Here is a 27771-nt window from a genome sequence, read left to right on the forward strand (position 1 = left end):
CTGGCGTAAACAGTCCCTCCCACCACTGTTATTCCGAGAAGGGCACAGTAGAAATACTCTAAGTCGCGCCCACGGGCGTGACGACAACGGAAGTGAACCGTGTTTTAAAGACATGGCCACAGGGGCGCTGACAACAAGAGTGGACAGTTAATCTGTAACGTGATCCAAGATGGCTAATGCAACACACATTTGTTGTAATTATTTTGGTTGTTGAATGTATTGCTTTTTCAACTTATTATGTACAACTTTAAACCCAATCCTAACCCTTACCAAAACCCAAACCTGCAGCTAGATATGCTTGGTTATTCCTCGCCATAGCTGCGTTTGATCGGTGCAATGGAGTCAAACGTTACGACTGCTAAATTGGATTGGCGAAACTAACAGTCGCCAATCCATGTGACAGTGCCTTCCGGAAGAAGGCTCTCTGACGTCTCTACGTCTTTGCAAGTCTGACTCAATAGATTGTAAATGATTGTAATATACATAAATGTAACGATCAGAATGAAACTCAATGTAACCGAGTAAAAGTAGCATTTGTTCTTCACAAAAATACTCAAAACAAAAGAAAAAAGTATGTTGCATTAAAACTACTCTGACAACTACAATTCCTCGATAAAGTTACTTAAAGGGGAACTGCACTTTTTTGGGATTTTTTTCCTATCGTTCACAATCATAATGAGAGACGATAAAAAGTTGTTTTGTTTTTGTAAAAATCTGCTCGTTCTTGGTGGCTAGCAATGCAGCTAATGGGAACAATCAATTCTACCTCTTAATAACTTTAAAAATGCATTCAAAAATTGTCAACAATACTTAATTTACGTTCTGTAACCTGTATAAAAAAACAAACTGTAGCGACCTTGTTATTGTAAGAGCGAACACTGAGGAACTCTTTTTCTAGCGTAAAAAACACATTGGAAAGCTAGCTACAAAAAAAAACAAGCTTGCATCTACGTAAACACGAAATGCGTTTGTAATGCACAACACAATGCGATAAGATACCAATCTGTACTGATTGAAAAACATGAAAAATCATATTACAGTATCTGTAAAGTATTAGTTCATATTTTTTTTGTACACAGCTAGCCAGACAGCGTATGTACTGTAGTTGTAATAACACACATGACGTGCTGCAGGTATCATGATCAATATTAAAGTGTAACTCACCTGATGAACAGTTTTTGTTTGGTCCAGCTGGTTGTAGACATTTATTCCGGTTTATTTAGGTGAGCACTCCATTTATGTCGAAATGGCTTGGCTCCAAGTTCCACATTTACAGCTGTGAGTCAAGCCGACCTCAGTCTCTCAGCTTCCATCTGCTCCAACATCTCACTCTTCATTTGTGCTCGCTTCTCGAAGCAGACGTTCATCCTCAGTATATTCAGCTTAAAAAATAATAATGTTGTGAATCCTCATTTGTCCAAAAATAGTCGTCTTTGTTTGTGACCAAGTCTGCCATGATTACAACGCACACAACTTTGTTTCGGGAAATAGGAACAAACAGTTGTTGCCAGAAGTCAGAAGTGCGTTGCTAGAGAAACGGAAATCAATGCGCGGAAGAAATCAGTCCCGGCAATGATTAAAATGTTATAAATACGCTAAACATAGTACATATTACATATTGTTATGAAGGTGTCTGGTACTACATTATATATACACATATATATATATATATATATATAAATAATATATATATATAAACACATACATATATATATATATATATATATATATATATATATATATATATAAACACATACATATATATATATATATATATATATATATATATATATATATACATGCAGTGTGTATGCATTATATATATATACTTGCAATGTTTATATAAAACATATTACATATTGTTATGAAGGTGTCTGTTACTACATTATATATACATATAACATATTGTTATGAAGGTGTCTGTTACTACATTATATATACATATACATATATATACACATATACATATATATATACACACATATATATATATATATATACTGTGTATATATATATATATATATATATATATATATATATACTGTATATATGTATATATAATGTAGTAACAGACACCTTCATAACAATATGTTTTATGTATATATAATGTAGTAACAGACACCTTCATAACAATATGTAATGTTTTATATAAACATTGCAAGTATATATATATATAATGCATACACACTGCATATATATATATATATATATATATATATATATATATATATATATATGCAGTGTGTATGCATTATATACGTGTATGTAATATATAAAACATATTACATGTTGTTATGAAGGTGTCTGTTACTACATTATGTATATACTTGCTGTGTGTATATTGAACATATTACATATTGTTATGAAGGTGTCTGTTACTACATTATATATATACATATATATATATATATATATATATATATATATATATATATATATATATATATACTGTATACTTGCAGTGTTTGTATAAAACATATTACATATTGTTATGAAGGTGTCTGTTACTACATTATGTATATACTTGCAGTGTGTATATTGAACATATTACATATTGTTATGAAGGTGTCTGTTACTACATTATATATATATATATATATATATATATATATATATATATATATATATATATATATATATATATATATATATATATATATATATACTGTATACTTGCAGTGTTTGTATAAAACATATTACATATTGTTATGAAGGTGTCTGTTACTACATTATGTATATACTTGCAGTGTGTATATTGAACATATTACATATTGTTATGAAGGTGTCTGTTACTACATTATATATATATATATATATATATATATATATATATATATATATATATATATATATACTGTATACTTGCAGTGTTTGTATAAAACATATTACATATTGTTATGAAGGTGTCTGTTACTACATTATATAGATACTTGCAGTGTGTATATTGAAGATATTACATATTGTTATGAAGGTGTATATTACTACACTATATATATACTTGCAGTGTGTATATTGTACATATTACATATTGTTATAAAGGTGTCTGTTACTACATTATACTGTTTATTTACTTGCAGTGTGTATATAGTACATAGTACATATTGTTATGAAGGTGTCTGTTACTACATTATATATATACTTTCAGTGTGTATATTGTACATATTACATATTGTTTTGTCTGTTACTACATTATATATATACTTGGAGTGTGTATATAAAATGTTGATGGAGGGTTTGGAAGTTGTTTTAGAGGCTTTGAAGGCTACAACGGTGACTCCTATTAGCCGCATCCTGCAAGCGTTTTTTATCATCTTTAAAATCCTAAAATAAATAAGACGTGTGTTCTTGTCTCTAATAATGATTGTGAATGATAGGCAAAATTCCCCCAAAAAGTGCAGTTCCCCTTTAAGTAAATGTAACCGAGTAAATGTAGCGCGTTACTACCCACCTCTGGTGTTTAGTGAGTAATGGTGATATTTTTGGGGTTTTATAAATTAATATATGGGATCCAGACCTGAACCATACTGTAATAAAGTTGGCAAACATGGTGCACATTCAAAATCCAACTTTTGCAAACACAAACTATGCCTATGTGACACTTTCTTTTTTTCCATGTTCATGACAGTGCACAGAACGGATTTGTATTAAGGCTTTTATCATCTTTATGAAAATGAGAAATTATTTATCTAATATTGCCTCGGCCAAGGTTATGTTTTCTCCTGCTGGTTTGTTTGTAAGCTTTTTGTAAAAAAAAAAAAAAATTATAATTTTGCAACAGAGGAACTTAACATGGTGACAATTGCATTTATTTCATATCGATCTCAGTAAGTGGCAGGGTTGAGTGCTTGTGACACAGAAACTCGGTAAAGATAAATAGCAGTGTGAGTTAATGCATCAAACACCTTTGTTAGTGTGAAAGCACATTCTAAGTGGCTCTCGGCGGTGTTTTGTATACTGTCGTCCTCTTCTACTGAGGTGCGCTAATGGAAGTCTGGTATAGTGGACTGATAAAGCTGTCATGCCGCCGCCTCTCTGCTTCTGTCTCTCTAACATAGAGTGATGAAGGAGGTGGCTCTAATGGCGTCACTTTTAATGTATCGCAGAAAGATGCATTAGAGGTTTGTGATCCTGCAAAGGTTTTAAGAGGCTAATTATAGCTTCTAAACACAATCGCCTCTCACTTTTATTCCGCCGTGTATCATTCATTCTCTCACTCACTTGTCACCCTGTCTGATTGGACTACATTTCACTGGGCACACAATGCAGTACTTTACCGGCTCTCCGGGGAACTCTCCATTGGTGGCCTGAGTGTCCGACACAAGACTGATATGTATTCTCATACCGCGGTGTTAGGTTTTTGCTCTCCACCTTACAGTAAATACGAGCTACCAGACTTATTTCCTTTGGGGAAGGGGTTGCTGCTCAGACAAGAATAATGGCTGCAGGTGTAATTACTACTTGAGGGCTTCTTCTCCAGCTTCTTCTCCAACCTCAACCTCTCTGGAAGCTTTATTTATCTCTCTTTTGGGCCTTGGCAGATTGAAAAATTATGTTTTTTTCCTCAAACTGCCTTTCTGTCTTCTGGGAGCACTTCATAGAATATTTATCTAGAGCAGATCTTTGAAACAGAGGCAACATCTAGATCTTTGTAAACAGGTCACACAGTCAACACCCGGGCATCAGCATCAGCTTGAGGTCACACCAGGTTTTTGTTTTTGGCTCGTTGCTCAAATATCCATCCATCCATCCATCCATCCATCCATCCATTTTCTTCCGCTTATCCGAGGTCGGGTCGCGGGGGCAGCAGCCTAAGCAGGGAAGCCCAGACTTCTCTCTCCCCAGCCACTTCGTCCAGCTCTTCCTGTGGGACCCCGAGGCGTTCCCAGGCCAGCCGGGAGACATAGTCTTCCCAACGTGTCCTGGGTCTTCCCCGCGGCCTCCTACCGGTCGGACGTGCCCTAAACACCTCCCTAGGGAGGTGTTCGGGTGGCATCCTGACCAGATGCCCGAACCACCTCATCTGGCTCCTCTCAATGTGGAGGAGCAGCGGCTTTACTTTGAGCTCCCCCCGGATGGCAGAGCTTCTCACCCTATCTCTAAGGGAGAGCCCCGCCACCCGGCGGAGGAAACTCATTTCGGCCGCTTGTACCCGTGATCTTGTCCTTTCGGTCATAACCCAAAGCTCATGACCATAGGTGAGGATGGAAACGTAGATCGACCGGTAAATTGAGAGCTTTGCCTTCCGGCTCAGCTCCTTCTTCACCACAACGGATCGATACAGCGTCCGCATTACTGAAGACGCCGCACCGATCCGCCTGTCGATCTCACAATCCACTCTTCCCTCACTCGTGAACAAGACTCCGAGGTACTTGAACTCCTCCACTTGGGGCAAGATCTCCTCCCTAACCCGGAGATGGCACTCCACCCTTTTCCGGGCGAGAACCATGCACAACACAATGCGATAAGACACCAATATGTACATAGTGAAAAACATGAACAATCATATTACAGTATCTGTAATATATACTATAGTTGTAATAACACGCATGACGTGCTGCGTGTATCATGATCAATATTAAAGTGTGACTCACCTGGTGGACAGTTTTTGTTTGGTCCAGCTGGTTGTGGACATTTATTCCGTACTCCATTAATGTCGAAATAGCTTGGCTCCAAGTTCCACATTTACAGCTTCGAGTCAAGCCGACCACATTCTCTTAGCTTCCGTCTACTCCAACGTCTCACTCTTCCTTTGTGCTCGCTTCTCGAAGCAGTATTTCATCCTCTGTATATTCAGCTTAAAAACTATAAGGTTGTGAATCCTCATTTGTTAAAAAATTGTCGTCTTTGTTGTTTGTTACCAAGTCTGCCATGATTACAACGCACACAACTTTTTTCCGTAAGTAGGAACAAAAAGTTGCCAGAAGTCAGAAGTGCGTTGCTATGGAAACGGAAATCAATGCGCGGAAAAAATCAGCAATGATTAAAATGCTCAAAATACGCTAATATGGTACATGTTACATATTGTTATGAAGGTTGCACAAAACAGAAGTTTATTTTTTGGCCCGTTGCTCACCTGTTTCAAAGATCATTGATTGTTAATTTTTCCATACGTGCAAGACGTACGGAAGGATTGAGATGTCGTTTCCTTCTCACCCTGTACTCTGGAGCAAAGTTCCAAGCATGGGGAGAGAATGGAAAAATAACACAAAAAGGACACACAAAGGAGACGCCATGTTGTCGCCGCAAAACAACTCAAATCCATACAGGGAAAAAACGGCACTGACCAATTCGGTACCTCAATGAAGTCCATAAGAGTCATTGGTGGGCTGCAATAAAACAAAATATGAGAGATTCCTTTTCTGCTGAACAGTTGTTTCTGGCTGCATTGATCACAATTTCCTTCAAGTTAGCATTATAACTCAGTTGTGTGCTAATCTAAGTAACCTATAAATTACTTTTTCTGAGTGGGTCTCTAAGTCATGGCTATATCTATTGTCTCTTTGACTATGTTTACACTGGAGGCCAAAGTGGCCCAAATCTATTTTTTTTTAGATCTGATATTTTCCAGCTGACTGTTTACACTGCAAGTAAAATGTGATTTTTATCAGACTGCAGTGTAAACGCGCAATTTGGCCCTAATGTGGCCCCAATGTGGCCTTGATGCCACTTGCATGCACACTTTGATGAAGTGAAAACAAAAAAAGTTGACCGGGAGGAAGCCGCTACTACTCCAAAATAAAATAAAAATCACAACACCTTAAAAATGTTTGATTGTTTTACGTGAAAGTAAATGAAAGTAATATAATGTATGAATGGATGTACAGTACAGGCCAAAGGTTTGGACAAACCTTCTCATTCAATGGGTTTTCTTTATTTTCATGACTATTGTAGATTGTCACTGAAGGCATCAAAACTATGAATAAACACGTGGAGTTATGTACTTAACAAAAAAAAGTGAAATAACTTAAAGCATGTTTTATATTCTAGTTTCTTCAAAATAGCCACCCTTTGCTCTGATTACTGTTTTGCACACTCTTGGCATTCTCTCGATGAGCTTCAAGAGGTAGTCACCTGAAATGGTGTTCACTTCACAGGTCATAGTTTTGATGCCTTCAGTGACATTCTACAATATAAATAGTCATGAAAATAAAGATAACACATTGAAATGAGAAGGTGTGTCCAAACTTTTGGCTTGTACTGTTTATAGTAGGGGTGTAACGGTACGTGTATTTGTATTGAACCGTTTTGGTACGGGGGTTTTGGTTCGGTTCTGAGGTGTACCGAACGAGTTTCCACACGGACATATTAAGTAGCGTTGCACGTTGTGTATACAATGCACACCGAGGCACAACACACGGTATGCTAGCAACAACCGGGCTACGACAACATATAAAAGCCAGGGCTGGAAGACCCTCCTGCCTCGTTAAGATCTCTCGTTTGGGAACACTTCGGCTGCGTGGTGCGGAGGACGGCGGTTTGCCGACATTGTTCAGCAGCGGTAAGGCATGCTTCTGCCAACACATCACACATACTAAACCATTTGAAGCGGCACCACCCCCAAGTGAACATCGCTTCAACAAAGATAAAGACGAGCAAACAGCTCCCACCTCTTACTGCCAAGTTAGCCAGGCTGGGGGGGAAGAAAAGTTAATCTGAGGCTGAGTTGATTTGAAACTGTTTAATGTTGCACTTTTTATATGTAGAAGAAAAGTTTTGTCATTTTATTTAATCTGAGCAACAACTTGAGGCAGTTTAATGTTGATTAACGTGGACCCCAAATAAACAAGTTGAAAAACTTATTTGGGTGCTACCATTTAGTGGTCAATTGTACGGAATATGTATGTATGTACTGTGCAATCTACTAATACAAGTCTCAATCAATCAATCCAAAAAAGCACTTTATATGTAGAAAGGTTTTGTTAAGAAACCATTCTGAGCCTTATCTTTAGTTTTTATTAACCCACATTAACCCTGGCAATGGACCCTGTGTGTATATGTGTGTTATGCCATTGTTTACAAATTTGGTAAAAAAAATAACCAAAAAATGTATATTTTGTTGTTTTCTTACTGTACCGAAAATGAACCGAACCGTGACCTCTAAACTGAGGTACATACCGAACCAAAATTTTTGTGTACCGTTACACCCCTAGTATATAGTGTAATATATTTGGGAGGGCTGTAATATTTTTATGGCTGTTAAATAGAGGACACACATACATCAGCTTTATTTTTGTACATGTAAGCAAATGTGCCACAGCGTCAATTCTGATCCTTCAAAAATCGCTATTTCTTTGGAATCAAAATATATATTCGCATATTACATACAGCCTATTATCAGGCATGTGATTTTTAGACTTAAGACAAGACCATCGTCTTTGTAGTTAGAGTTCCATGCAACGCTTGCAATTGGTTTAAATGCACGATGCGAACCCTGGACTCCATTGTAAAAATGTGTGTTTCTATGTTTGTTGTGTTTGTTCTTTGCTTATATATACTATGTTCACATTGTTTAAGGTTGTAGTTATGGTACCTTGATTTTGGCTATGGTGTGATTTTGACAATTGTTGTGTTGTATATTATAATTGTAATATTGGAATGTTGATAAATGAATGTGTTGTGGCAGTTGCAAATTTCACCAATGGGTCGAATTGAGGAAACACTCGATTGCTTTTTAATGAACTGCCAACAAGAGAATGCTAAACAGGAAGTGTTTAAAGTTTAATAGCTTTGTAAAAACACTGAGACAAAGTTTAAGTTCATTGTGTTCTTCATTGTGTTTTTTTAACCTGCACCATTTTTTTTCCTCAAAATTTTCAACTAACTTAAAGTGTTTCGCCTGGACGATTATTTGTAACAAGTACATTTTCAGTGCATGTTCTGCTTTTGGCCAAAGTAAGACAAAGAAAACAATCTAAATTTGTCTTTATTTTTTAAGTTGTTATGCCATGATTTTACCAGTTTAATGTTCTAACGGAGAGACTTTTTTTTTTTGCAAATAATGATTAACTTGGAATTCAATGGCAGGATCACATTGCAAAAAAATTGGCACAGGGGCATTTTTACCACTGTGTTACATGGCCTTTCCTTTTAACAACACTCAGTAAACGTTTGGAAACTGAGGAGACCAATTTTTGAAGCTTTTCAGGTGGAATTTTTTCCTATTCTTGCTTGATGTACAGCTTAAGTTGTTCAACAGTCCGGGGTCTCCGTTGTGGTATTTTAGGCTTCATATTTCGCCACACATTTTCAATGGGAGACAGGTCTGGACTACAGGCAGGCCAGTCTAGTACCCGCACTCTTTTACCATGAAGCCACGTTGATGTAACACGTGGTTTGGCATTGTCTTGCTAAAATAAGCAGGGGCGTTTATGATAACGTTGCTTCGATGGCAACATATGTTGCTCCAAAACCTGTATGTACCTTTCAGCATTAATGGTGCCTTCACAGATGTGTAAGTTACCCATGCTTTGGGCACTAATACACTCCCATACCATCACAGATGCTGGCTTTTGAACTTTGTGCTCATAACAATACGGATGGTTCTTTTCCTCTTTGTTCCGGAGGACACCACGTCCACAGTTTCCAAAAACCACAGACCACAGAACACTTTTACGCTTTGCATCAGTCCATCTTAGATGAGCTCGGGCTCAGCAAAGCTGGCTGCGTTTCTGGGTGTTGTTGATAAATGGCTTTTGCTATGCATAGTAGAGTTTTAACACTTACAGATGTAGCAACAAACTGTAGTAATTGACAGTGATTTTCTGTAGTGTTCCTGAGCCCATGTGGTGATATCCTTTACACACTGATGTCAGTTGTTGATGCACTACCGCATAAGGGATCAAAGGTCATGGGCATTCAATATTGGTTTTCAGCCATGCTGCTTATGTGCCGTGATTTATCTAGATTCTCTGAACCTTTTGATGATATTATGGACCGTATATGGTGAAATCCCTACATTCCTTGCAATAGCTGGTTGAGAAATGTTGTTCTTAAACAATTTGCTCAGGCATTTATTTACAAAGTGGTGACCCTCACCCCATCCTTGTTTGTGAATTTCATGGAAGCTGCTTTTATACCCAATCATGGCACCGACCTGTTCCTAATTAGCTTGTTCACCTGTGGGATTTTCCAAATAAGTATTTGATGAGCATTCCTCAACTTTCTCAGGTTTTTTTGCCACTTGTGCCAGCTTTTTTGAAACATGTTGCAGGCATCAAATTCCAAATGAGCTAATATTTGAAAAAAATATTGTTTTCCAATTCGAACGTTAAGTATCTTGTCGTAGCAGTCTATTCAATTGAATATAGGTTGAAAAGGATTTGCAAATCATTGTATTCTGTTTTCATTTACCATTTACACAACGTGCCAACTTTACTGGTTTTGGTTTTGTAATCTACTTGTTCATTTCTTGTTGATATTCGCTACTTTCTGTTGCATTGTGGCTCCATATACACTTCTTAAAGTTTACCAAGCATTTATTTATTGGTGTTGTTTACTACTATCCTAGCAATTAGCATACCTGATGATGACATGTGACATGTCTTCATCCTCCAGTGATAATGTACATGATAATGACACTTAAGATACTAAGAAATGCAGCTTAGATGATTGTTATTCGTTTAGGGCAGTGACTCCACACATAATTAACTGCTAGCCGCTTATTAGCCGCGGGATTTGCGGTGTCAGAAGGGATAAGCGTTTGTGATCAGCATTAAAAGGCATCAATCAGCAATGGTGTTCATGTACTATTTAACAAAAATTGGCCAATACTGATCGATCGGCACATCCCCAGTCTAAAGGCAAGGTCCATTGGAGTTCACCCGCTGTAAGTTCTCTACTTTTGTTCTTAGACTTGTGTTGGAAACTGTCGGCGATGTCCACGCACACATCCCTGAAAACAAATGCAAATATTGGTGAATTGTTTTCCACGTAAGTCACAATGGAGAGAAAGAGGGAGGCAGTGGCGACGGATACCATCTCCAACGGCAGGTTTGAGATTTACTGGGGAGTCCTTGATGTTGTGATGAAAAGTGACGCCTGTAATGCCCCCAGGCAGCTCATGATTGAGAGGCGAGGTGATATGAAACGGACGGTTCAGGGCTGCTGAGCTATGTGGAAATGTGTCTGACAGAGAAGGAGTCACCCCACCAGTTACTTGATCACAATAAAAACACAGTTTGAAAGGAGTAATACGTTGTGGAGCTGACATCCCAATAATGCATGGATGGATACTCAATAGCAAAAAACTTAAACAACTATAATCCTTTTTCTGGTCGACAGTAGGGAACACTTTCATTCTGAATATGTATTTTTTCTGTTTCCTAGCTATATGTTAAAGTATGTTTATGTTTCCCCATATTTTGCATGTTTCTATGTAGAGCCCTTTATTTTCAACTTTGGTTGTCGTTAAAGTGCTGGTATGCTAAAGCCGCCTCAGTTACTGTATATCTGTGAATAAGGTTTTTACGTGACAACAAAATTACCAATGTTGCTCAATTATATTCCTAATTCAGTGTTCGCTGTAAAACAATATGCTGTAAATGTCCTAATGCTCTAAATACAGATATGATTCAAAAGCAAAAACACATAAACTCTCTAAAAATCCATGCAATGGGAAAATCTGAACATTATAAACACTGCACTGCAATAAATGATGCAGGATCTAAAGCAGTGGTGTCCTAACTTGCTCCTGATGGGCCTGGTTAGCGCCGTGCATGGCAGCTCCCGCCATCAGTGTGTGAATGTGTGTGTGTGAATGGGTGAATGTGGAAATGGTGTGAAAACGCTTTGAGTTCCTTAAAAAAGGTAGAAAAGCGCTATACAAGTACAACCCATTTACCATTTAACTACGTCTTTAATTTGGCTTGCGAGACGTCATGAGTTTAAAAAAGCACGATTGTAGCTGAGATAGGCTCCAGCGCCCCCCGCGACTCCGAAGGGCATAAGGGGTAGAAAATGGATGGATGGATTATCAAATTACTTTTACATACCAGGTGGTTTCTGAATGTTACATATGTGCTGCCATCTTGTGGACAATGTGAGTAGATCAGATCAATGACCCTGGAAAATACTTTGAATTCAGAGGACAGCGTTTACTTATGACACAATCCAAGCAACCTTCCCGAGTCATGGTGAAAAACAAAAAATGCAACTAACATAGAGGTCAACACACATGGTCACACATAACAGAGTTGCAAGCAAAGATTTGGATTTGGCGTAGAAAATGTCACAGTGAACCCCATAAGATCGGGTCTTACTCACGAGCATTAGCTTATAGCTATATATTGACATAACTAACGCCAGCCAATAATGCTGAAATAATATCAAAACAGCGGATATTTATATGATCGAGCTGCTGATTGTGTTTGACAGAAAAGCAGTTGTAAGGAGATACTGTGGAAGTCCACTTCTCAGAGTAAATACCGTAAATTAGTATTCTATTACCACCAATAACTACTGTAGTTGTTAGTAATACACTGCAAACAAGATAAAAATACTACATTTTTGGAAAAATATTATAAAGTAATGAAATGATCTGTCCATGCAGCTTGTTAATTGTACTTGATAATACATCCCAAATTAAGATTTACATATCTAGAAATAAGAAGACTTTTAACTAGAAATAAGTATTTTATTCTGAAAAAAAGCATTATTCAACTTGCAATTCTTAAATGAAGCATCCTCAGGATGTTGCAGAATCTTTAAACCAGATGTTCTATGTGGGGAAAACCAACATATCTTATTTAAATAGTTTATTTCTCAATTTTAACATCCATTTTTCCATTTGCTACCGGTTATTCCCTTCGGGGTTGCGGGGGGCACTGGAGCCTATCTCAGCTACAATCAGGCGGAAGGCAGGGTACACCCTGGACAAGTTGCCACCTCATCGCAGGGCCAACACAGATAGACAGACAATATTCACACTCACATTCACACACTAGGGCCAATTTAGTGTTGCCAATCAACCTATCCCTCGGGATCTTTCTGTGTGGAGTTTGCATGTCCTCCCCGTGACTGCGTGGGTTCCCTCCAGGTACTCCGGCTTCCTCCCAATTTTAACATTTTCAAATAAAAATATACAAAATAGAATTATTCATGCTAAAATTAAGATTATGATGTTAAGTCAAGGACTAAAAATAGCTCTTAAAACTAGGGAAATTACTAGAAATATAATGTAAAACTTTGCAAGTGGCAAAACATTTTTGCAGTGCACATTCTCTTGTCTTGTATGTTTACAATATTTCTCATCTAAGAGTTTGTTTTTCTTTTTAAAAGGCATGCTTCTTGTTAAAATTATGCTGTTATAGCACCCCCTTAATGGCTCCCCCAAACGTTTTGTGCTGTGTGTGAATGCACAAAGCTGAGCTTTGTTGATGTTATTGACTTGTGTGGAGTGCTAATCAGGCATATTTGGTCAGTGCATGACTGCAAGCTTATCTATGCTAACATGCTATTGAGACTAGCTGTATGAACTCATTGCATCAGTATGCCTCGTTTGTAGGTATATTTACGCTCATTTAATTTCCTTTACATAAAGCCTCTGTGTATTTAATTGATATTTGCATGTCTCATGACACATTATCTGCATGTAATATTGGATGCATTTCTAATAGTTGTTTGTGTGCCATGTTGTTCCAGACCACAGCACACATTACAAAATATTGTAATTAATCTGAAGAAGACAGCCTGCCATTTCCTTTAACTTGGACACACACATCTACACCTTTGGCCATCCTATTACAGTAATTTCCAGGAGTTATCTCACCCTCTGAGAAGGTTTACTAATGTTTTCCAATGTTGTAAAAATGTGTAGAATAAATATAACATTACTACATTTCTGACAAAAATTTGTGTCAGTTGACACACATAGTAATTTTGATAGTAGGCTATTATAGCTAATATGGACACGTACATCATGTGTTGCCTTCATTATAACACTTACATAAGACTGTTAAAGTCATATTGATAGTAGGCTAATATAGCTAATATAGACACTTACATCTTGTGTTGCCTTCATTATAACACTTATATAAGGCTTTTAAAGTCATATTGATAGTAGGCTAATATAGCTAATATAGACACTTACATCATGTGTTGCCTTCATTATAACACTTACATAAGACTGTTAAAGTCATATTGATAGTAGGCTAATATAGCTAACATAAACACTTACATCATGTGTTGCCTTCATTATAACACTTATATAAGGCTTTTAATTTTGTGCGGCTCTAGACAGATATGTCTTTTGTATTTTTGGTCCAATATGGTTCTTTCAACATTTTGGGTTGAAAGAGCATACACACAAGCATAAATTACATTTATATTAATTATTTCAATGGAAAACATTGATTTGATATACAAGTGTTTTGAGTTAAGAGCTTCTTCACAGAACCTATCATGCTTGTAAACTGACGTTTGAGGCACACTGTACACAATGAGCTAATTTGCAGTCATGGCAACACATCAAAGAACTTCCAAAAGTTCAACATGCTATCCCTTCCAAAATGATTTGACTCGTACTAATGTGAACCTTCACAAAACTGCCACCAAGTGTGTGTGAGAGCCACCGGTATGGACCACGTCCTGAGAGTCAATTTTCTCTTCCTGCAGGTGACTATCGATCACTCCTCTCTCGGAGCCGAGCCATCCGTTAAGAAAACACACTTCTGCCTTTGTGGATTCAATTGGACTTCTCAATCTACGAGGCCGCACTCGGCACACAAACATAAGGAGGCCGTTGAGGAAGAGCTCTTTTATGGGGTCACTCTTCACCTCGCCGTTCTCTGCTCGGGAATTAGCAGACAGATGGGAGTCTACTCCTTCGCACATAAAAAAAAAAAAAAAAACACTGCGAGGCAGCCGTTTCTGCAAATGAAATTGATTTTCCTCCAAAACAAACAAGTGTTGATGGCAAACAAAGCAAACAATTTGCCGCCTTCGTCGCAACGTTGATTGCCGGAGGTGTCATTCGCTCTCCTGCAGGGTGTCGGTGGCACTGAAGGAGACAAAAGAATCAGTGTTGCATTGTACGCCTGGGATCCTGTTTCTCAACACGATCCACCATTGGCTTGTTCCAGCGTCCACGGCCAGGTGTTTCTTCTGACGGAGCATTGAGTGGCACACGGGATAGCCAGAAGTGAGATATTTACTACAACCTGAATAATAAAAGACAGACCAAAGGAGTGGGGCTAAAGGACGGTCCCTAATTGCGGAGTATCTACCTCAGACTCAGAGAGTCTTTTGATGCATCGTGTGTTTTTCTTTGAGAGCATGATGGATGCTGGTTCACTTTCTCTTGGTTGCCAGAGGCAGAACAGAGGAACAGGCAGTCCATTTCTTTACTTTCATGGTGGCTGCTAACGCTTCCCCGCTATAATTTGATTAATGGTGCACTTTTGCCGGCAGTTGTAATAAAGTCAAATGAGGTCCTGAATGGCTGAGGGATTGTAGAATCAGCAGTGGGTAATTGAGGAGGTGGCGGTCCCCAAATGGACAGTGTGTGTGTGTGTGTGTGTGTGTGTGTGTGTGTGTGTGTGTGTGTGTGTGTGTGTGTGTGTGTGTGTGTGTGTGTGTGTGTGTGTGTGTCCTCAGGCATGCTTGGAATTTTTTGAGCTTTTCCTCTCCCTCAGGTTAGTCAAGTTGTTGGACCCTATTTGGCAACGATTTTGTCTTTAGTTTTAGGAGTTCCAATTATATGTATATCAATTCACAGCTGGTACGAGAATGGATTAGACACTCATTTGAAAAGACTGAATACTCATCCGGGTGCAAGCGGCCAAAATGAGTTTCCTCCGTCAGGTGGCGGGGTTCTCCCTTAAAGATAGGGTGAGAAGCTCTGTCTTTCGGGAGGAGTTTAAAGTAAAGCCGATGCTCCTCCATATCGAGAGGAGCCAGATGAGGTGGTTCTCCCCAGATACATCCCTGGAGAGGTGTTTAGGGCACGTCCGATCGGTAGGAAGACCCAGGACACGTTGGGGAGCCTGTGACAACCTCGGGATCCCCCGGGAGGAGCTGGATGAAGTGGCTGGGGAGAGGGAAGTCTGGGCTTCCCTGCTTAGACTGCTGCCCCCGCGACCCGACCTCGGGTAAGCAGAGGAAGAAGGATGAATGGATGGATGGACTTATAGCTCTGTGCATCCCTCTAATATGAGACAATTCAATACCAGTATCGAGTGTAATGGCAAAATTAATAGTTCAGTAATCGCTTGTCGAAAAAATAGTTTGTGCGTGAGGCTTTGTCTGCACTGCATTGGTCCTGTTTTTTGACACTTTTTTTTACCTTTTACGTCAAAAAATATCAAGTATTTAACAATGAAAGGCTTTTGGAGAGGTTACTACTGGGGCTGTCAAGGGATTCATTTCTTTAATCAGGGTCCCTTGTTTCCTGGGTACCGCACCTGCTGTTTTGGGTTGGGCTCTCTGGGTGGCTGGGGCCGTATTTTGGCCCCTGCACTTACATACATACAAACACACATACATGCAATTATTCATATATATATATATATATATATATATATATATATATATATATATATATATATATATATATATATATATATATATATATACATACATACATACATGCATACATTCATTTAGGTATATACATGCTTACAAACATGACCACCTCACACATACATACACAAATACAGTACATACATACACACTTACGGTACATACTGCACATCCACACACACATTCACTGTACAAACATACATACACACATACTGTACATATACAAGCATATATAGATACATACACTCATGCATATAATTACGTTTCATCAAACACATATTAACATTGTTCCCCTAGGGAAAGTGGGTAAAGCACGGCACACTGATAAAGCTCAACCTATTTTACTATAACAATCTACAAGGTAATACAGTTTGCTGCTTTTTCTTCCCCTCCATTTATCTGCTTTCTTTTGTAATTCAAGTTATCATTTCATATATGTATTGTTGCATTTGAAACAATTGTATTGTTGATAATTGAGATCATTATTGTTATTATTCATTATGAATAGTGCTATTTATATTGGTATTTTTATTGCTACATTTGTAGTGTAATAATGTTCATTGTCGTTTCTGTGTTATTAATATTTACTTCACTTACTGCTTCTTTGCTATCACTTTTCATATCATATTTGTACATACAGTATCATATTTGCTGATGTTGTTCTGTTGTTGTTATTGTTGTCTCTGTCTTATCCCCCTCTTTTCCGGTCCGTCTGCACCAAACATTGAATAAATCAATTTAATAATCAAAAACAAATAAGGCAACAAGCAAAGTATCCCACACTTCTAGTTTGTACAGCAGATATGGGCATCTATATGGCTGGCTGAGTGACTGGACAAGACATGTTAAAAAACAACAAAAAAGTTTAATCAGATTAATCACACTCTTGAGCTGGGTTATTACTCGCTTGCATATTTCAAATTTGCTTGATTAAGAAAATACCCCAGTATGTTGTCAGAATGTAATCCAGGCGCGTTTGTGTAAACATTTTACTTGACTGCGCCGACTTCCGGGTTTACGCCCTGTCATAACAAATGGTGTGATTCATTTTGATTCATTTATGACAGGGGTGTCAAACTCATTTCATCTCAGGACCACATGGAGGAAAGTCTATTTCCGAGTGGCCTCGGATTGTTAAAATCATGGCACGATAACTTAAAAATAAAGACAAATTCAGATTGTTTTCTTTGTTTTACTGTGGCCAAATACAGAACAAGCATTTTTTGAAAATGATTAAATCACAAATAATCCTCTTAACAAAACACTCTGAGTTGGAGAGGAAAAAAAATTGTGCACTTTCAAAAAAAACAACACAATGAACTTGGACTTTGTCTCAGTGTATCTACAAACTCATTCAACTCTAAGTCACAGCACATCTGGGATTGAACACAATACATAATAGATAATAAATTATTGAGGTATAAGTCATTTTCTTGTATAAATCCTCTGTGCTAACTCAACAAACCAAAATAAACAGAAACTATTCAAGAGGGTTGAGTTACACTCTGCATCCACTATTCTCTTTTCTGACGGAGACATTTTGGGGTAATGAGGTTGCCAAAGCATGATGTGTTCGAAGCAGAAGACGTTTCATGTTTCTTTTGTGTCGAAGTGGGGGGAGCCACAGCCACGCTTTGTGGACCTCTTTCTTAGCCTCACTATAAACTATTTGCTTGCCTAACAGAATTGCTATTGCATCACCCAGTGGACACATTTAGAACAGCAGTTTCCTAAAACCTTCGAACCGTAGATTTGACACCCCTGATTTATGATAATGCGATTATTTTATTTTATTAATCACATGCGTTAACGCTTTACCGTTAACCGCCCTGGTTATTATGTTTTCTCGAGTTATGGCAGATTTTTGCTTGAAAGAAGCATTGAATATCTTTCTTTTTGTCTTGTTGTCTCTTTGAGAGAGTGGTAGGTTCTTATCCTTCTCCATGGTTTCTCCACGTCTTCACCAGGTGCATGTTGGAAATAGTTGTGCTACCTCAGTACTTCCGTGCTGTTTTACAGTCTCTGCATATAGCAACAGTTCTATCAAGTTTACCGCTCGTCTTAAACAATACATATCTCTTCCAGACTTTGGACTTAATCTTGTCTGTGTCACACATGTTGTCATTCCCTCCTGTTTGCCTCTGTGACTGACAAGCCTTGCAAGACACACAGAAAGTTGTAGCAGATAGATTCAACTGGTTCACAACTTTGTAATTGGGTCATCGGCTGGTTTATTTTACATTTGGCTCGATCCTCTGACCCATTTACTGATGCACTCGCAACTGATTTTTGATTCATATCAGTTATTTGTTACACCCCATTTTACACTCTTTTCTCGATATCCGCAGTCCTACACCTTAGTCATATAACTTGGTATGTGACACATGCTAACTTTTTCAGCTAATTTTAGCTCTTTAGCTCATTTTGTATGGCAACACCTACAACTCACGGATTCGGACACTCGGCGCTATCTTAAAAGTACGCCAGCTCCTACCGACCCCCGGCAAGAGGTTCAGGGCACAGATAGCAAGCCCATCAAAATTTCTGCGAAGATTTCCAAGTGTGTTAATACTCTCATCTTGATTTGGATGGACTGGACGACGTTTTAGCTTAACTTGAGCCTCATCTGAGACTCTTTTATCCTATTCCTGTAGTTGTAAATAAGACTTACACTTGAGGATAATTACTGTCTTAGGTCTTAACAGCACCCGTGTCTTACAACGAGTTGCCTGTCTCCTCTGCACGATCTCATCATCATTAGCTAGGACACTGAGGCAAACCAGAGTGCAATATTGTATCTTCAAAGTGATTAGCTGCGAGGAAAATAGGCCAATAGTTTTGACTTGTCTCAAGCACTTACTAAAAATATGAATGGATGTTACTTTTGAACCTGTGCACCGCAAACCATTTCAGCTGGATATTCAGTAGAATCAGTGGTGTTTTTATTATTATTATTTTTTTGATAAACTGATCAACTTCAACCAACCGACCAACCAAACTAAAAAAATATTATATAATATAATATAATATATAAAGACATTTTTGATCAGCCAGCTCCTTGACACAATAAATTAGTCCGATTTTTTGCTTTTCCGGTTGACCTACGACGTCACACGAGGAGTCTGTGGCTCCTAACAGCCTAGCTCTGTTGTGATGTCCGCTGTAATATTAACACAGATTAGAACAATTGCGCCTCTAATAGATATGCTGATGTTAAATAGCAGACAGCATCAAGAAATGGATTGCGCTGCAAACTTGATGCTACTACCAAGAATGTATCGGAGTGGATGCAGGTCCGGAGCAAAGAGAGATCGGCGGAAGAGTTTTTCAAAAGAAGGCTTGAACCGAGAATCATGGAAACAAAACTTTTGAATGTGTCATAGTTGTCACGTTCAAACACAGGACATCTATTACACAAGACAAAAGGCAAGGAATCAAACAGAGACAGAATTCAATTTGGACTCAATATTGAGGAAAGACATGGCCACTGCACTCTCTGCACAGTCCTGCACCACGCTCTGACGAAGAAGGTCTTCGTCTCCTCTTTTAATTCAGATGTTCCATGTTCACGCACCAACATATGTCACAACAGGAATTGGGAGTATGTAAAACAGTCATTGTTTTCGGTCGCCTTGAAGTCCAAGAAGAGGACTTCTCGGGCTTGGGCTCTTCCTGGATCCAGCTGGGGCAGGTGTTGGAGGACAATGGACAACCCCTCCCGTCTCCTGTCCACAGCAATTCAAAGAGAGTTCGTTTAACACTTCAAAGAGAGTTCCTCCAGGAGTTGAGCAGCTCCTGCCATCTGTCCGTGTTGAAATCACAGTGGCGTTTCACGAGCCTTCCTCCTCTTGTTAGGCCTCGAAATACAGCCTTCATCTTCTCATCAGGAACATAATGCAATATAATGTTTCTTTTGTGATAACTTACAAACAATTATTCTAACAATAGTCTCTTTGGTTCAATTTAAGGAGTTTTAAATCCGAAGGAAAAGACCATTCGTCCAGAGGAAGGTTGTTATTGTTCTGGACTATCATGTCAGCTGTGTGGAATACAGAGTTATTGTTCATCAGTTTGAAGTGCACAAATGCAGCGTGAAGAGGTTTGTGTATGCTTTATTATTCACCCATAATATACCTGCTTCATTATCTTTTATCTTATTCGTATTTTATTCAGGAGTCTGAAATAAACCAGCATTTTATTAGCTCCCTTCTTAAATAAATCTCAGTTTCTTTTTTTTCTCCCATCGATGCACTTGAAAACGTTCTGTTCTTTCAATTTGTGAAGCAAATAAAGAGTCTCCTCTTCGTTACAATTGTTACTACGTTTTTATTGAATGGTATCTGCTTCCGGGTTGTATCCCACATGTTGGGAGTGGCGCATGCGCGACACAAAGTGGCCCCTCGTTAGCCCACAACCCCCCATCCAATCGCATAATCCAGGTGTGTTAGTCTGACTTTTTAAGAACCAAACAGGATTGGATATATTTGTTTCCATGGGTTGTAGGATGCTCTTTTAGAGCCAAACTATTTGGGAAATAGGACTAATTTAGTGCATGGAGATGTACTAACTGACAGTGTTGGGACTAACGCGTTACTTTGTAACGCCGTTAGATTCGGCGGTAACTAGTAATCTAACGCGTTATTTTTTTATATTCAGTAATTCAGTTACCGTTACTACATGATGCGTTACTGCGTTATTTTACGTTACTTTTTTTGTAGTATAAAGTGTGTTTTATCGGAGGGCTGCTGTGTCATCGTTCTGATTCTTCTTGTGTCACAAGCCGGAGAAGAGAGAGAGATACGCGCTCTGTGTGTGAGTGTGAGTGTGTGGAGGGAGGAGAGGGGGGAGGGGGGTGTGTCTGATCATGGCGGAGCCAGAAGTCGAGTTTGCTAACATGGAGATATTTTCACTACTTTTCATTTGTCGAGCACAAAGAAAATAACAATTTAGTTAAATGTAAATTGTGCTTTGGATCAAAGATCCCATCTACTGCCCAAAACAGCAATTCAAATCTGCTGAAACAAGCTACATAGCAACATGCTTCGACGAAGCTAGTAAAGAGAGACAGAGACTCCAATGACACTTCACCACGTAAGGATTAACTCTGCCTCTGCTCATCTTTCAGAACTGAAGGTACACACACTCTGTCAATCATAAAGAGGGATGCTAGTGGGCCAGGCCAATCTTTCCTTATCTCTAAACTAAAACTGGGGAAATGTGTAGAGTGTTCTGGGCTTCAGACATGATTTTGTGTCAGAATTTCTTGAGGAAAAAATGCCTGGTTAGGCTTTGTGTATGTAGTGTGTGCCTTTCTTGCTTTACAGCTATGCTGTTATTATGCTGTTTGTTACTTATGTATGTTATGTTGCAGCTATTTAAAATACTTTTGTCAATTTGTTCTGGCCAGAAACAAATTGGCCTTTGTAACATATCTTTGTCTTTGTGTGTTGTATGTCGACCACATTGCTTAGCAGAGTTCAGTGATACAAATGTATGTCAAGTTGATCAACAGATTGTATTATTCTCCAGTGCAATAACAGTACTGAAATAAAGGCTAAAAGGGCATTAATTGGAGCTTTAAAAAAAAAGAGAAGTAACTAAATAGTTACTTTTCACAGTAACGCATTACTTTTTGGTGTAAGTAACTGAGTTAGTAACTGAGTTACTTTTGAAATGAAGTAACTAGTAACTATAACTAGTTACTGTTTTTCAGTAACTAACCCAACACTGCTAACTGATAACCTGATTTCAGTCATGATCTTCTGATGATAACAGAGTCAAAACAAAACGTTTGACCCAAAAATGGTTTAGCAAGAAAGTGTAGAAGTCTGTGAACAAAATAAGATATTAACACGTTTCTGCGTGACCGTATGTCTGACCGACAGAGCCTTGAAAAAGAGGCACAAATTGTGTTCCTAATCAAGTGTCCCACTTAAACGATAGTTGTAAATTACATCGCCATAGTTACACAGAGTATGACATAATATTTATAGCGCTCATCCACCATTGACACCTATTCAGTGGTATGACATGTGGGGTGTTTTCGCAATTTACTGTATGACTTGACGGATCGGTTCCTAATCAAGTGACCCTTTTCCAACTGCGGTCGTGAATTATCTTGCTGTGGTTACACGGAAAGTTACAAACTATTGATTGCACACTTTCCCCCCATCAAGACCTATCTCCTGATATAACATGTGGGGGCTCGTCCCTACAATATGACCTGAATTGATCTCAGCAGATTAAGATTTGGTGATAAATAGTGAATATGAGGTATAATTGGATGGGCTGCATCTCTGCAGGCTCATAATAATCGCTGACATTTTCAAGAAAATCAGTTGGTCGATATGTACAAACCATCTAGTCACTAATATATTGACCATATCAGTAAGGACGATGTCATCCGCAAGTACTAACACTAAAGAGGTGACTGGGTAAGCACATAATTTACTGGAATATGCCATTCCTTTGTGGTGGGTGTTGGATCCATTGCGATTGGAATAAATGGTGTATGACTTTTAACAAGAACAACTCATAGTAGTATGTTAGTTCCAGTGTTGGGACTAACGCGTTACAAAGTAAGTAAGTTACTGTAACGCCGTTAGTTTCGGCGGTAACTAGTAATCTAACGCGTTATTTTTTATATTCAGTAACTCAGTTACCGTTACTACATGATGCGTTACTGCGTTATTTTACGTTATTTTTTTATGTAGTATCGGCTAGAAACTGAGGATCTGAGTGTGTTTTATAGCAGCGAAGCAGAGACGTGCTTCTGATTCTTCCTCTGCGCTCTCTGTGTGTGTGCGTGTCTGGGTGTGGGAAGGGGAGGGGAGGGGGGTGCGCAATACAACGTAAACCGTTGGCCAACCAAAAAGTAACCACAGAACACTATACGACTATACGGTATAGTGTTCTGTGGTTACTTTTTGGTTGGCCAAGCGGACGTGACGACAGGCTGTCCCCACTCAGATCCGCACGGACCGGGAGGGGGCGTGCCTTAAGTCCGGCTGGAAATCGGGAGAAATTTGGAGAATGGTTGTCCCAGGGAGAGGAACTGAAATTCGGGAGGGTTGGCAAGTATGAGATATTCTCACTTCTTTTCTTTTGTCGAGCACAAAGAAAAGAACATTTTAGTTAAATGTAAGTTGTGTCTTGGATCAAAGATCCCGTCTCCTGCCCAAAACAACAATTCAAATCTGCCTGGTTAGGCTCTGTGTATGTCACGTGTGCCTTCCTTAGGTGAAGCCAGCTTTCAGCTGTGTTGTTGATTGATTGATTGATTGAAACTTTTATTAGTAGATTCTGTACAATTGACCACTAAATGGTAACACCCAAATAAGTTTTTTAACTTGTTTAAGTCGGGGTCCACTTAAATTGATTCATGATACAGATATATACTAACATCATAATACAGTCATCACACAAGATAATCATCACAGTATATACATTGAATTATTAACATTATTTACAATCCGGGGTGTGGGATATGGAGAGGGGGGTGGGAGGGGGTTAGGTTTGGTTGGTATCAACACTTCAGTCATCAACAATTGCATGATCAGAGAAATGGACATTGGAACAGTGTAGGACTGACTTGGTAGGATATGTACAGCAAGTAGTGGACACAGAGAGAGAGATCAGAAAGTATAAGAAAAAGTGTCTACATTTGATTATTTACAATCCGAAGAGGTATTATGTGGAAGGGAGGGTGTTAGTTTAGGGTTGTAGTTGCCTGGAGGTGTTCTTTTAGTGCAGTTTTGAAGGAGGACAGAGATGCCCTTTCTTTTACACCTGTTGGGAGTGCATTCCATATTGAAGAGGCATAGAAAGAGAATGAGTTAAGACCTTTGTTAGTTCGGAATCTGGGTTTAACGTGGTTAGTGTTAGTGTTAGTGTTATTATGCTGTTTGTTACTTATGTATGTTATGTTGCAGCTATTTAAAATAGTTTTGTCAATTTGTTCTGGCCTGAAATAAATTGGCCCTTTGAAACATATCTTTGTCTTTGTGTGTTGTATGTAGAGCACATTGCTTAGCAGAGTCAGTGATGCAAATGTATGTCAAGTTGATCAACAGATTGTATTATTCTCCATAGGCTCCAGCGCCCCCGCGACCCCAAAGGGAATAAGCGGTAGAAAATGGATGGATGGATGGATGGCAATAACAGTACTGAAATGAAGGCTAAAAGGGCATTAATGGGAGCTTAAAAAAAAAAAAGTAGAAGAAGTAACTAAATAGTTACTTTTCACAGTAACGCATTACTTTTTGGTGTAAGTAACTGAGTTAGTAACTGAGTTACTTTTGAAATAAAGTAACTAGTAACTGTAACTAGTTACTGTTTTTCAGTAACTAACCCAACACTTGTTAGTTCTAATGAAAACTGAAAGAGTTGGCTTTTTATATTAGAAAATTTGAATCAAAGAAAACAATAGCTGGGTTGCATATGACTCCATTCCGTTTTTATTCTTTGCGGCCTAATTGACAAGTGATGGTCAAGCAGCCTAAGCATTTTAAACAAGTGAGTGTAGATTTTGAGCAGAAAATGTTGTATTGCTGTTCTGTACTTGGATTCTTGGGTGTTCCAGTCGTTCAAATAGAGAGATAGGAAAGAGCTTTCATAGAGTCCCGAAAGAAGTGGTTCATAAAGTTAACAAAGTCAGGAAAAGTTGAAAGTGCATAGAAGGAAATGGCTCTTAAAAATATCACTGTGGAAGCTCTCTTCCAGTGGGTCCTCTAGACCACCAAGCATTGTCATGCGAGCCCGTTTCATGGTTACAATAGACTTTTATTTTTCCAATAATGTTCTCAGGTTGCTTTCCAGCAGTTGTCTCTCGCTCACGCTCTTGCTCTAGCTCTAACAACATCTCTCCTCCCGGTTGCTGCTTATACAGAGCGACAGGTGATTAGATAACAAGGCCCAGGTGGGCCATCTACGCACCTGTCGCTGACTTCGAGGCCGGTCCTGGCACACCCCACCTTGCTGCAGGCCCGCAGGCCACGCCCCCCTCCACAATCACTTTCATCACCTTTTGGAATACAATCTGACCTTGCTCGTGTCTGCAGTAATCACTTTGTAAAATGTTTGTTTGAACATTTGATTTGTTTGAGAAACTTTCTGTGATGCTATCCAGTTTATTCTCTACTATATTAGTAGTGTTTGAGAACAGAACTAAACATAAAGAAAAGGCGAGATAACATCGTGTTCTTTTATGGTTGCTATGCTTAAATATTACTACCAAAACCCGCTTGTGCAAATAAACTAACGTCATGTTAAGTCCTACAAATAAATATTGTGATTGTTGGTCCAATCCACCGTATATTCATTGACAATTTTTATAACAGAGACTATAAGCTTGATTGTTGTTGTGCTATATTCCTCACGGATGATCATATTGTAGCGTCTTTGGTGATATTTGTTAGCATCAATAAAATATCCTTCATAGTATTAATAAAGTAGATGAATAAATCTCTGGTAGACTCAACAGCATATACTGAATCTGGATGTCGCTAGCAAACATTGCTGAACTACAGACATACATAGCTAAATAATGAGACAAAATATGAACTTCACACCATAAAAACAACTGCAGACCTTAATTGCAGATGACAGACTAATAATCAACTGCAAACAAACTTACAATTTTCTCATTAGCGTCACAATCACAGCACCACGGCACACGTTATGTCAATCAAATACGTTACTTAGCGATGCACGAATAAGTCCAATTTTGTTTTTTTACAGATTAATGCTTAATTTGTGGACCCTTCAGATCTAAAGACATGATGTGCCTCCTATATTTTCTTCTCTAAATCCTTGTCAAATGAAGTGAGTTAAATGGTAAATGGGTTATACTTGTATAGTGTTTTTCTACCTTCAAGGTACTCAAAGCGCTTTGACACTATTTCCACATTCACCCATTCACACACACATTCACACACTGATGGTGGGAGCTGCCATGCAAGGCCCTAACCACGAGCCATCAGGAGCAAGGGTGAAGTGTCTTGCTCAAGGACACAAAGGATGTGACTAGGTTGGTAGAAGTTGGGTATCGAACCAGGAACCCTCAGGTTGCTGGCATGGCCACTCTCCCAAGTAACACCTTGGTGATGATAAATAGTCTAACTCTTTTGAAAAAATATTTTTCTTAAGAGTATAAAAATACATTTTTTATATTTTTTTCATGATCACTTTTACGTATATTTGCCTGTACATCTTTCAAAATATGCCTGAATCTGCACCGATGCAGGTAAATAAACACCTCTGGACCATCGCCTGAAACCCGGATGTGCCTCGAGATCACGTGATTGCAAACCAGCTATAGAAATTCAATGTCTTTAGCAAAATGCTAAGTTCACATGAACAACCCTGGAGATGTTGCATTGCTAGAAGTAAGCAGTAACAATATTTAAAATAGACAATTGTGAGGAAAAAAAGAGTATCAAATGTATGCACAAATTATATTTACTTACAATTGTTTGACCAAGTTTCATGATGAAGTTACATGCTGGAATTTCTACCTTCTTGTCTGTATCAATGTGTCCGCCGCTGCAAAGGTCCGACAGGAACCAATGACTTGAGCACTTGCCCGGGCAGAATATTCATACTTTGTCATTGTCATTGTCAAAAAGCCGATTTTTGTAATTTGTTTAGATTTTTTCACGGCTGAGTGAGTAGTCTTCTTCTGCTCAACTTACTGCTGCTTTACTATGATACATATGCCTCGATGTTGCCCCCTGGGGGTGGCGGGAGTACTGCATACATGATCAAGCCTATTTGGATGTTCGGCGGGCCAAATGAGAAACTTATCCGGCCCGCAAGCCGCAACTTGAATAGCCTGCTTTAGACTCTTAGATTTTCTTCTTGCTCATTTCCTGTTCATAGCTGGTTACTTGCCGCAGTAACGAGGTTCCAGCTGCACCTCTGGTAAAGTGTACTTATGATGCGTTCCATGTGTACTTGAAAGTTGGATTTTCCGAGTTCCTGGTCGGAAATTTAAACAGTAACGGATTTCCCACTCAAAAAGTCGGAGAGTCAGCCGTCGTTGCAGCTGCCACATTTCAGATGTGCTCAATATGGACAAAACACCACCCGCTGTACAGTTTTAGTCTTGATAAATCACACTGATTGTGCTAAATAATCATCTTTGCATCTACTCCCCCAAGAATTGTGGGCATTCTGATAATCATCATATATTCTGCATATTTATGAAGACAGACATGCTAAATTGCACTCCTGTTTTTGCTCCTCTGTGCACAAGTT

General features: G+C 38.6%; 1 protein-coding gene across 4 annotated transcripts in view; it reads left to right on the forward strand.

Moving 5' to 3' along the window:
* Positions 1–27771, forward strand: part of LOC133622315 (copine-8-like) — a 417761-nt gene that overhangs the window by 185746 nt on the left and 204244 nt on the right. The window contains exon 7 of one of the 4 annotated variants that reach the window (XM_061984914.2): positions 14611–15380. The exons of the other annotated variants lie outside the window; for them this stretch is intronic. Coding sequence (XP_061840898.1) covers positions 14611–14614 — 4 coding nt within the window. The 3' untranslated portion in view covers positions 14615–15380. Of the gene's footprint in view, positions 1–14610; positions 15381–27771 lie in introns of those variants that run through there. 4 annotated transcript variants of the gene reach the window in all.

The sequence above is a fragment of the Nerophis lumbriciformis genome, linkage group LG23 (genome assembly GCF_033978685.3).
Source record: "Nerophis lumbriciformis linkage group LG23, RoL_Nlum_v2.1, whole genome shotgun sequence".
In the NCBI taxonomy this organism is placed as follows: domain Eukaryota; kingdom Metazoa; phylum Chordata; class Actinopteri; order Syngnathiformes; family Syngnathidae; genus Nerophis; species Nerophis lumbriciformis.